This window comes from Scyliorhinus torazame, chromosome 15 (assembly GCF_047496885.1).
Source record: "Scyliorhinus torazame isolate Kashiwa2021f chromosome 15, sScyTor2.1, whole genome shotgun sequence".
NCBI classification, from domain to species: Eukaryota; Metazoa; Chordata; class Chondrichthyes; order Carcharhiniformes; family Scyliorhinidae; genus Scyliorhinus; species Scyliorhinus torazame.
In genome coordinates, this window is record NC_092721.1 from 197,010,936 (window position 1) to 197,022,433 (window position 11,498).

General features: G+C 48.3%; 1 protein-coding gene across 2 annotated transcripts in view; it reads right to left on the reverse strand.

The window, feature by feature from the left end:
- Positions 1–11,093, reverse strand: part of pnpla4 (patatin-like phospholipase domain containing 4) — a 65,694-nt gene extending 54,601 nt beyond the window's left edge. For both annotated transcript variants that reach the window (XM_072477370.1, XM_072477369.1), the window contains exons 1-2: positions 11,018–11,093; positions 4,792–4,976 (exon numbers count right to left, since the gene is read on the reverse strand). In XM_072477370.1, coding sequence (XP_072333471.1) covers positions 4,792–4,971 — 180 coding nt within the window. In that variant the 5' untranslated portion in view covers positions 4,972–4,976; positions 11,018–11,093. The remainder of the gene's footprint in view (positions 1–4,791; positions 4,977–11,017) is intronic.
- Positions 11,094–11,498: the final 405 nt, after the last annotated feature.

Genomic DNA, 11,498 nt, shown 5'->3' on the forward strand with positions numbered 1-11,498 from the left:
TTTTATTACGGAGATACTTTTTATTTATTTGCCAGCTAGAGCAGCATTTATTGTCCAGCCCTAATTGCCCTTGAGAAGGTGTTGGTGAGCTGCCCTGTTGAACCGCTACACAGTCCATCTTGTGTAGCTACACCGACAGCGCTATTAGGGAGGAAGTTCCAGAATTTTGACCCAGGAATGGAGATATATTTCCAAGTCAGGATGGGGTGTTACCTGAAGAGGAACTTGCAAGTATGGCGTTCCCATGCATCTGCTACTCTTGTCCTTCTATAGCATGTGAGTTTGGAAGGTGCTGTTGCCGAAGCCAAGTGAGTTGCTGCAGTGCATCTTGTAGATGGTACACACTGCTGACACTGTGCATCGTTGGTGGAGGTGAGAATGTTGAAGATGGTGGATCGGGTGCCAACCAAGCAGTTTGCATTGGCCTGGATGGTGTTGAGCTTCTTGAGTGTTGCTGGAGCTGCACTCATCCAAGCAAGTAAAGAGTATTCCACCACACGCCTGACTTGTATCTTGTAGATGGTGGACAGCTTTGGGAGTGAGGAGATGGGGTAATCACCACAGAACTGCCAGCCTCCGAACTACTAGATATCTAGATACGGGCAGCACGGTAGCATGAGGAGAAATTTCTTCAGCCAGAGAGTGGTGGGTCTGTGGAATTCATTGCCACAGAGGGCGGTGGAGGCCGGGACGTTGAGTGTCTTTAAGACAGAAGTTGATAAATTCTTGATTTCTCGAGGAATTAAGGGCTATGGAGAGAGAGCGGGTAAATGGAGTTGAAATCAGCCATGATTGAATGGCGGAGTGGACTCGATGGGCCGAATGGCCTTACTTCCGCTCCTATGACTTATGGTCTTATGGTCTTATAGTGGTTAGCACTACGACTTCACAGCGCCAGGTTCCCAGGTTCGATTCCCAGCTTGGGTCACTGTTTGTGCGGAATCTGCACATTCTCCCCGTGTCTGCGTGGGTTTCCTCCGGGTGCTCCGGTTTCCTCCCACAAGTCCCGAAAGACGTGCTGTTAGGTAATTTGGATATTCTGAATTCTCCCTCTGTGTACCAGAACAGGCGCCAGAATGTGGCAACTGGGGGATTTTCACAGTAACTTCATTGCAGTGTTAATGTAAGCCTGCTTGTGACAATAAAGATTATTATTATATTCTTGTAGCCACAGTATATGTCCGGTCCAGTTCAGTTTCTGGCCAATGGTAACTCCAGGATTTTGATAGGGGGATATTTAGTGATTGCCATTGACTGACAAGAGAAGATGGTTAGATTATCTCTTTTTGGAAATGGTCAGTGCTTGGCACTTGCCTAGCATGAATGTTACTTGTCCAGGTCTTGCTGCATATGGGCACAGACTGCTTCAGTATTTGAGGAATCACAAATGGAGTGAAACATTGTGTGATTTTCCCCACTTCTAGCCTTATGATGGAGCAACGGTTCTTGAAACAGCTGAAGATCGTTGGGCCGAAGACACTTTCCGGAGGAACTCCTGCAGTGTTGTCCAAGGACTGATGATTGACCTCTAACAACCACAATAATCTTCCTTTGTTCTAGGTATATTGCCAACCAGCAGAGGTTGTTCCTCTTGACTCCCATTGATTTTAGTTTTGCGAGGGTTCCTTGATGTCATACTCAATCAAATGCTGCCTTGATGTCAAGGACAGTCGTTCTCACCTCATCTCGAGTCCATGTTTGGATCATGTAAGGAGCTGAGTGGCCCCGACAAAGCCCAAACTAAGGGTCAGTGAGCAGGTTATTGCTAAGTGCCGCTTGATAGTACTGTTGACGACAAATTCCATCACTTTGCTGATGATCGCGAGCAGACTGGTGGGGCAGTAATTGACCAGGTTAGATTCATCCTGCTTTTGTGGACAGGATACACATGGGCAATTTCCCACATTGCGGGGTAAATGCCAGTGCTGCAGTTGTACTGTACTGTAGCTTGGCTAGGGGGCCCCACAGGTTCTGGAGCACAATCCTTCAGTACTATTGTCAGAATGTTGTCAGGGCCCATAGCCTTTGCAGTATCCAATGCCTTCAGCTGTTTCCTGATATTGTGTGAAATGAATCGAATTGGCGAAAGACTAACATCGGTGATGGTGGAGACCTCAAGAGGAGACCGAGATGGATCATCCACCCAACACTTCTGGCGGAAGGTGGTTGAAAATGTTTCATATGAACAAATGAAATAGGAACAGTCTGCCATTCGGCCCTGGAGCCTGCTCCGCCATGCAATAAGATCATGGCTGAGCTGTTTGTGTTTCAAATCCCACATTCCCATCTACCTCTGGAAAACCTTTGATTCCTTGCCTAACAAGAATCTAACTACCTTCACCTTAAAAATATTCAGTGAGCCCGCCTCCACCGCCTTCTGAGGCAGAAAGTTCCAAAGTTCCACAATCCTCTGAAAGAAAAAGTCAAGCAGCAGCCTGATGTAGTCAAACCCATGGTGTCAAACCCTAACCCATGCTCAGTGCCTCTTCCAATTGGTGTTCAACATGTTGGAGTACTGATTCATCAGCTGTGGGGAGATGATGGTAATCAGCAGGAAGCTTCCTTTCCCACATGTCACCTGATACCATGACACTTAACGGGGTTCGGAGTCAGTGTTGAGGACTCCCAGGGAAACTCCCTCTCGACTGTATACCACTGTGCAGCCATCCCTGGTGGGTCTGTCCTGCCGGTGTGACAGGACATAGCCAGTGATAATGATGGTGCTGTCAGGGACATTGACTGTAAGGTATGATTCCATGAGTATGACTGTTAGGCTGTGTTTATAATAATAATCTGTATTTGTGTCTTAAGTACCGTTTGTGTCCCGTACCGGCCTCCCCGAACAGGCGCCAGAATGTGGCGACTAGGGGTTTTTCACAGTAACTTAATTGAAGCCTACTTGTGACAATAAGCGATTATTGTTAGTAAGGCTTACATTAACACTGCAATGAGGTTACTGTGAAAATCCCCTAGTCGCCACACTCCGGCGCCTGTTCAGGTACACGGGGAAGAATTCAGAATGTCCAATTCACCTAAAAAGCACGTCTTTCGGGACTCGTGGGAGGAAACCGGAGCACCCGGAGGAAACCCACACAGACACAGGGAGAACGTGCAGACTCCACATAGACAGTGACCCAACCGGGAATTGAACCCAGGTCCCTGGCGTGTGAAGCAACAGTGCTAACCACTGTGGGACTGTGCCGCACGTGACTAATAGGACAGCTCTCCCAATTTTGACACAAGCTCCCAGAACTTAGTAAGGAGGCCTTTGCAGGGTCAACAGGGCTGGGTTTTCCGTTGTCGTTTCCGGTGCCTAGGTTAATGCGGTGGGGTCTGTCTGTCTGCTCATTCCTTTCAGACTTTGTAGCGGTTTGCTAACACTGAGTGGCTTGTTATGGCAATTTCAGATCAACAATTAAAATTGGATAAACTCGTCGTCCTCGTGTGCCAGGCGAAGCCTGATTCAGTTTAAGGTATTACACAGGGCACATATGACTGGAGCACGGCTCAGTAAATTTTTTGGGGTGGAGGATAGGTGTGCGAGGTGCTCGAGAAGCCCAGCGAATCATACCCATATGTTTTGGTCATGCCCGGCACTACAGGGGTTTTGGATGGGGGTGACAAAGGTGCTTTCAAAAGTAGTAGGAGTCCGGGTCGAACCAAGCTGGGGGTTGGCTATATTTGGGGTTGCACAAGAGCCGGGAGTGCAGGAGGCGAGAGAGGCCGATGTTTTGGCTTTTGCGTCCCTAGTAGCCCGGCGCAGGATATTGCTAATGTGGAAAGAAGCCAAGCCTCCGGGGGTGGAGACCTGGATAAATGACATGGCGGGGTTTATAAAGCTAGAGCGGATTAAGTTCGTCCTAAGGGGGTCGGCTCAAGGGTTCACCAGGCGGTGGCAACCGTTCGTCGAATACCTCGCAGAAAGATAGACGGAATGGGAAAAAGAAGGCAGCAGCAGCAGCCCAGGATGGGGGGGGGGGGGGGGAGAGAGACCAGAAGGACTCTCAGGATTGTTAATATATACTGTATAGTATGTATAGGTCGTTGCTACAGATAATTATATATTGGACTGTTAAATTATATTTTTGGAGAGTGTTACTTGTGACAAGGCAGTTGCCAATTAGGGCTAGTTTTCATTTTTGTTGTTTATTATTTATTCATTTTTTGTTTATAAAATAGGTCATTGTTATTTGTGTTGTTATAATATTGTGTAAAGGATGCACAATGTACTGTGTTGGTTGACTAAAAATTTTCAATAAAATATTTAATTAAAAAAAACAATTAAAATTGGGGATGCTCAAGATGTTAGACTTAGAGGAGCGCAGATATCTCAGAGGGTTGTGGGATGAGGAGATTACAGAGATGGGGAGGGAGCAAGGCCATGGAAGGATTGGAAACAAGGATGGGAATTTTTACATTCAGACGTTGCTTGACCAAGTCAACAAGCACAGGGGTGATGAGTGAACATCAGTTACTGCAAGTTAAAACCTTCACAGCAGAGCTTTCAATCTCGTTGTTATAGAGGGTAGAACAGGAGTCCAGCCAAGTGTGCATTGAAATCTAGGGGTAATTGGAGGCATGAACGAATCAGATAAGCACTTGAAGAGAAAGTGAGAAATGTTAAAGAGCATGAGGAAAGAGCAGGAAGGTGAGATTAAGTAGCATCAAATGTGGAGCAAGCACAGAGTGCGAGATGGTGCGGAAATCTGCATGCAAAAGTGCTGCCTGATGGAAATCCAACTAGAAGATAGTCCATGGCTCGGTGCTAATTGCAAGTCCTTTCTTACTCACCTCTAGTTTTTCAGGATGTGAAAGCAGAACAGCGGCAACCAAAGCTCCTCCGGAGGCTCCTGCATAGTTCTGTATTTTACTGAGCAATGTGGTTCCGTGTCTGTGAAGGGCAACTGCTGCCCCCAAGTGGTAAATCCCCAGAAATCCACAGGCGCTGAAAGTCAGGTTCAGGGAACACATGTTAACTGTGTGAATGGAAAGAAAGAACAAGGTAAGAGTCATAAAATGAAGCATCGGGCTCTCCCATCAGCTCCAGTGGTCAGTACTGGTGGGACCTGCTAAGTTACTCAGCATAGATTGGTGTACTCGCTGTAGGTCCTTCCAGCATTGCTTTTCCCAGTCCCACACTGAACAGTGTTTTGTACCGGCATTAGGGTAGTGGAACTTTACATCAAGTACTCTTTCACAGCCGTCGCCAGCTAGCAGCATTGGCAGATGCAGGCAAATTGTCCTCATTAGTCGCACTCCCCTGCTCTTCCTCCTAAGCACTGCAATTTGTTCATTTTTAAGTACATATTCATTTTCCTTTTGAAAGTTACTATTAATTCTGCTTCTACCGCGCATATTGCCTACACGGTCTATTAAAATAAATTATCTTACCTTCTGGTTCTTTTACCAATTATATTCAGTTTATGTCCTTTGATTAGCAACCCTCTTGCCAGTGTAAACAGTTACTCTCTATTTACTATCAAAACTCTCACACTGTTGAATATTTCTGCTAAATTGCCTCTAAGAACAATCCCAACTTTTCTGATATCTGCACATAATTGAAGTCCCTCATCCCTGTTACCGTTCAGGTCAACCTCCTCTGCGCCGTACGAACATATGAATTAGGAGCAGGAGTAGGCCACTCGGCCCCTTGAACCTACTCCGCCGTTCAGTAAGATCATGGCTGATCTGTATGTAACGATCCTCTGAGAAAATAAATTCTCATCTGTTTTGTGGGTGGGGGTGGGGGCACAGTGGTTAGCACAGTTGCCTCACAGCTCCAGGGTCCCAGGTTCGATTCCCAGCTTGGGTCACTGTCTGTGTGGAGTCTGCAGGTTCTCCCCGTGTCTGCGTGGGTTTCCTCCGGGTGCTCTGGTTTCCTTCTCAGTTCAAAGATGTGCAGGTTAGGTGGATAGGCCATGATAAATTGCCCTTAGTGTCCAAAAAGGTTAGGTCGCGTTTCTGAGTTACAGGGACAGGGTGGAAGTGTGGGCTTAGGTAGAGTGCTCTTTCCAAGGGCCAGTGCATACTCAATGGGCCGAATGGCCTCCTTCTGCACTGTAAATTCTATGATTCTCTATGTCTTAAACAGTGACCCACAAGCTCCAGAATCTAGAATCTCTGACAAGGTTCGCCACATTTACTGTTTGTATTTAGGGAATCTAACCTGGGACCCTGGTTATCACAGCTCCAGGGTCCCAGGTTTGATTCCCAGCTTGGATCATTGTCTGTGCGGAGTCTGCACGTCCTCCCCGTGTCTGCATGAGTTTTCTCCGGGTGCTCCGGTTTCCTCCCACAGTCCAAAGATGTGCAGGTTAGGTGGAGTTACGAAGATAGGGTGAAGGTGTGGGCTTAGGTAGGGTGCTCTTTCCAATGGCCGGTGCAGACTCGATGGGCTGAATGGCCTCCTTCCGCACTCTAAATTCTATGATTTAACGAATGCCAAGTCCCTAAGCCGAGCTGTTTCTTAGGGTTCTACTGTGCTGAGTGCGAATAGGCCCCCGCTGAGTCTGTGGCTTGGACATTCTTCCATGATGATGCAGTTTGCTCTCTCCCGCAGGCATATAAAGGGCTGGCACTAATGCCCCATCTGTGGAGGTTGGCCAAGCAGGGGTCGTAGCTGGTTCTGAACCTGTTACGGGTGGACCACTCTTTCCTTGGAAGGTTGAACCCAAGCAGCTGCTGGGTTGGGATTGAGACCAGGTGCTTGTCTGTCATGTTCAATGATTCCCATTTATTTGTCCAGGTGGAATTTGCGTAGAAGTCCTGTGGGGGAGGATTTATCCAGATCGACCTTCTTGACTGGAGTCGTACCTTGGGTGGGCTGAATAGATCAGCATGGAGTGGCAAGAGGGGAGCATTGCGAACTTCTCCTATCATTTTGTGGGTTGTTGCAAGCTGGCGGATATGTGGAGTGATGTTTGCCAGGACAGGAATCAAAGGGAGTGCTGTTGAGTGCAATGTTCCAGTAATGATACACATGGTAGCATTAAGCTGGCTGTCAGTTCTGTGTGCGTGATGATCATGATCAGACAGAACCGCAGTATTCTGCTACTGAGTGTGAAAGTACGAATGCTGAGATTCGGGAGGTGGTGATAGCAACACTCTACCTTGGGCTAGCTAGTTTGGCAATCAAGTTGTTTATGGACTTGATCTTGGTTGCAGCTGTTTATAGATGTTGCCAGAGGGTCAGTGTCCTATGTAAGGTCACTCCCAGGTACCTTGGGAGTTGGGAGGTGCTTTAACATGTAGCCATTCATTTGGATGTTAAGTTGTTTATTGGCTTTTGAATTGCAAGGATGGAATCAGCTGGGTACTGCCTTTGCCGGGCTTGGCTGAGTCTCCATGTGTTGCAGTGTTCACGTTTAGGCAAGTTCTTGTTTAGGGTTAGGTCCAAGGTGTCGAAGTTGAGGGTTTGAGTTGCAAGGCAGATGTCGTCGGCATATATGAATTTTTGGGAGGCTGTTTTGGAAGATCAAGTTGTGTTTAAGTTGAACGGGATTGGAGCCAATACTGAGCCTTGGCGGGAGGTGGGGTTGGGAGAGTAGGAGGAGCCCATTGGTTTGCCTTTTCCATGTACTTTTTGCCAGTCCGAGGTGAATTCTGAACCTTCGATTGCTCAGTCCCAGCTCCCCTGCGTGTAGTTCTTGCGGAAACCAATTTGGTCAACGCTAAGGACTTCTATGATTGGGAATATGCGCTGATGGATGAGGCGTTCCAAGGATTTTATATGGGAGCCGCAGGAAAGACATTGATGGTAGCCAGCTGCAAGTGTGGGGTCTTTTCTGGGTTTTGGTATGGCGATGACATTTCTTTGAAATCTGTCAATATCCCTCAGGATCTTAAAGGTTTCGAACAATCACGTCTTACCCTTCCAAACTCCAGTGGATACAAGCCTAGACTGCCCAACCTTCCCTCATAAGACAATCCACCCATTCATTGTTTTAGTCTAGTAAACCTTCTCTGAACTACTTCCAATGCGTTTACACCTTTCTTTAAATAAGTCATCTCCAAAGGAGAGACAGGGCCACAGTTTGATGCTATCTCCAAAGCCTTGACATCTTTCCAAAACTGTGGCGCTCAGTTGAAGCCTACCAGTGATTTGTCCAAGGTTTAGTATAACTTCCTTTCTGGTGCACTTTAAAGTTGAGGACATTTTTAAACATCCTGCTGAATAAAAAAAATGTAAAGTATAAAACAAAGAGGAAAGTGCAGGTAGCAGAGGAATCAATTAAAACTTTGGTGTATATGTACAAGTATTAGGAAGATTGGAGCCACAAATGTCTGAAGGCAGATTTAACTGCTGCGAATATGGGTCAAATCTTTGAAAATGGTATTCAACCCAGATAAGCACAAGGGTGGAGCAAGACAAAGTATGCTTAGATTTTACAATCTCCGCCATTCAATGAGACCATCAATGATCTGATATGATAATCCTCAACTCCACTTTCCCGCCTTATCCCCATAACCCTCCATTCCCTCACTGATTATAAATCTGTCTCTCTCAGCCTTGAACATACTTAACATACTCTTTAATCCTCTGCGGTAAAGAACTTGACGGATTCCCTACCCTCAGAGAGAGAAGAAATTCCTCCTCATCTCTGTCTCAAATTGGAGACACCTCACTCTGAGATTATACCCTCTGGTCCTACACACTCCCCCAAGGGGAAACAGCCTCTCAGCATCTACCCTGTCAAAACCTATAAGTATCCGGTGTCTCAATAAAGTCACCTCTCATTCTTCTAAACTGCAATGAGTACTGGCCCAACCTACTTAACCTCTCCTCATAAGAAAATCCTTCCATACCTGGGATCAGCCTGGTGAACCTTCTCTGGACTGCCTCCAATGCCAGCGTATCTTTCCTTAGATAAGGGGATGAAAACTATTCACAGTGGTCCAGGTGCCGTCTAACTAGCCTTATACAGTTTTAGTAAGACTTCCCTATTTCTACCCACTCCATTCCCTTTGAAATAATAGTTTATACTTCTCTGAAGATTCATGCTGCAAAGCAGTAAAGGACATGGATTTACACACCACCTTCCACACATTGGGCTGTCCCAAAGCATTTTATTTCCAATGAAATACTTTTGAAATGTAGGTGCAGTTGTGAGGGAGGAATAATGCAACCTCAATCCCACAAATATCAAGGAGGTAATGGCGAGGAAACTATTTCAGTTAAGATATCGATAATGGCTCTGGGCACTGCCCAGGATTGCTTTAATCTTCCAATGGTGTCATGGTATCTTTTTTATCCAGCTGAAAGAATAGACAGGGTCAGTTTCCTCTCAAGGGCTGTTGTATTAACAAGACTACTTAAAATGAAACAAAGTATACTACTTTGTCAAATTAAAGCAAAATATTGTGGATGCTGGAAATCTGAAATAGAGACACAAAATGCTCGATAAACTCAGCAGGTCTGCAGCAACTGTGGAGAGAGAAACAGAGTTAACGTTTCGATCCCATATGACTCTTAGAATCTATTGAATCCCTACAGTGCAGGAGGCCATTCGACCCATCGAGTCTACACTGACCCTCTGAAAGAGCACCCTTCCTAGGCCCATTCCCTCACCCTTCCCCCAAAGCCCCACCTAACCCTTGGACATTAAGGGGAATTTAGCGTGGCCAATCCACCTAATCTGCACATCTTATAATAATAATCTTTATTGTCACAAGTAGGCTTACATTAACACTGCAATGAAGTTACTGTGAAAATCCCCTCATCACCACACTCCGGCATCTGTTGGGGTACACGGAGGGAGAATTCAGAATGTCCAATTCACCTAACAAGCACGTCTTTCGGGTCTTGTGGGAGGAAACAGGAGCACCCGGAGGAAACCCACGCAGACACGGGGAGAACCTGCAGGCACCGCACAGACAGTGACCCAAGCCGGGAAGCGAACCTGGGACCCTGGCGCTGTGAAGCAAGAGTGCTAACCACTGTGCCACCGTGCCGCATCTTTGGACTGTGGGAGGAAACTGGAGCACCCAGAGAAAACCAACGCTGACACGGGAAGACTCTTCCACATAACTACTTTCTCTATGGTTAGGCCACAGTTAAATTTGGTTGGTGATATATTCAGAGGTGAGCCACTGCCGGAAAGGGGGGGGGGGGGGGGGGGGGGGGGGGAATCCATTGCAAGGGCGGTCCCGCAAGAGGGAGGGAGGGTTCCATTTCTGTGCGGCTGGAGAGCGGGCAGTGAGGGGGTGACTTACAAGCAAGAGGGGGCAGTGGGGGAGGAGCAAGCCATCACTGGGGGAGGGGGGAAACGCCACCGGTACATCCGCGGTGGTGGGGGACGGAATTGACACTTCTGTTCTGATTGGGGTTCCCTTGAAAGGTGGCACCCCCGGTCTCCGCGGAGCCGGGTGCCAGCTCTCTCAGACCACACCCCGCCCCACCCGAGTGACGGTGCAGACCCCGCCCGCTCGTTTATTTTCGAGGAGCAAGACCTGGAGTCCATGCGACTGGAGAGCCGCGTGCCAGTTTTCAGTCTGAGCCCGAGGAGAGAATCCGGGACTAACGCTGGGCTCGGGATGTCGATTCTCGTCTCTCCCTCCGCAGATGTTGCTGGACCTGCTGAGTTTATCCGGCATTTTCTGTTTTATATTTCAGATTGGCAGCATTTTAGCTCTTTATATGTTTAATCACGTGGGGTTGGCAACCCTGGGCGCTATATAAATGCAAGTCTCTTTTCCTCTCTCGCTGTGTTGGGCAAACCCAGCAGGATGGGGGAGGCAGGCAGGAGAGATCCCCGCATTCAGAGACACTCCCGGGCAGCGCGGCGACCGGCAAGCCAACCAGCAGCCCTCACACTGGGCTGTCCCCTCACCCACAGCGCAGGCTCCGCCCGGCAGCCCGTTGCTAAAGGCCGCGCTTGGTAACCGGGGCAGCCTGGGCCTGGGGTTTGGGCCCTGGGCCCGGCTGCTCCCCTCTGGCTCAACTGCCGGGCCACCAGGAGGCGCCCAGGGAAACTTCGCCGCTGGGAATCAATACTTTTAATGCACCGCAAACGTTTACCGGCGAGCTCCCTGTTTGCTGGCGATGCATCCGCCGGTTGTCGGCGCTGCGAGACCTCCCCGCCGCTTGGTGGCGCTGCGAGACCTCCCCGCCGCTTGGTGGCGCTGCGAGACCTCCCCGCCGCTTGGTGGCGCTGCTCTGCAACGATTCCCCATCGGAACCCACAGGAGGCACTGCAGCTGTATATATTACTCATCCTGGCTCACAGGGGGCGCTGTAGCTATATCAATTGCTCATCCTGGCCCACAGGGGGCGCTGTAGCCCTGGCCCAAAGGGGGCGCTGTAGCTATAATCAATTACTCATCCTGGTCCACAGGAGGCGCTGTAGTTACATCAATTACTCATCCTGCCCACAGGAGGTGATGTAGCTATATCAATTACCCATCCTGGCCCACAGGAGGCGCTGTAGCTTTATCAATTACTCATGCTGACCCACAGGAGGCACTGTAGATATATCAATAACTCATCAGGACCCACAGGA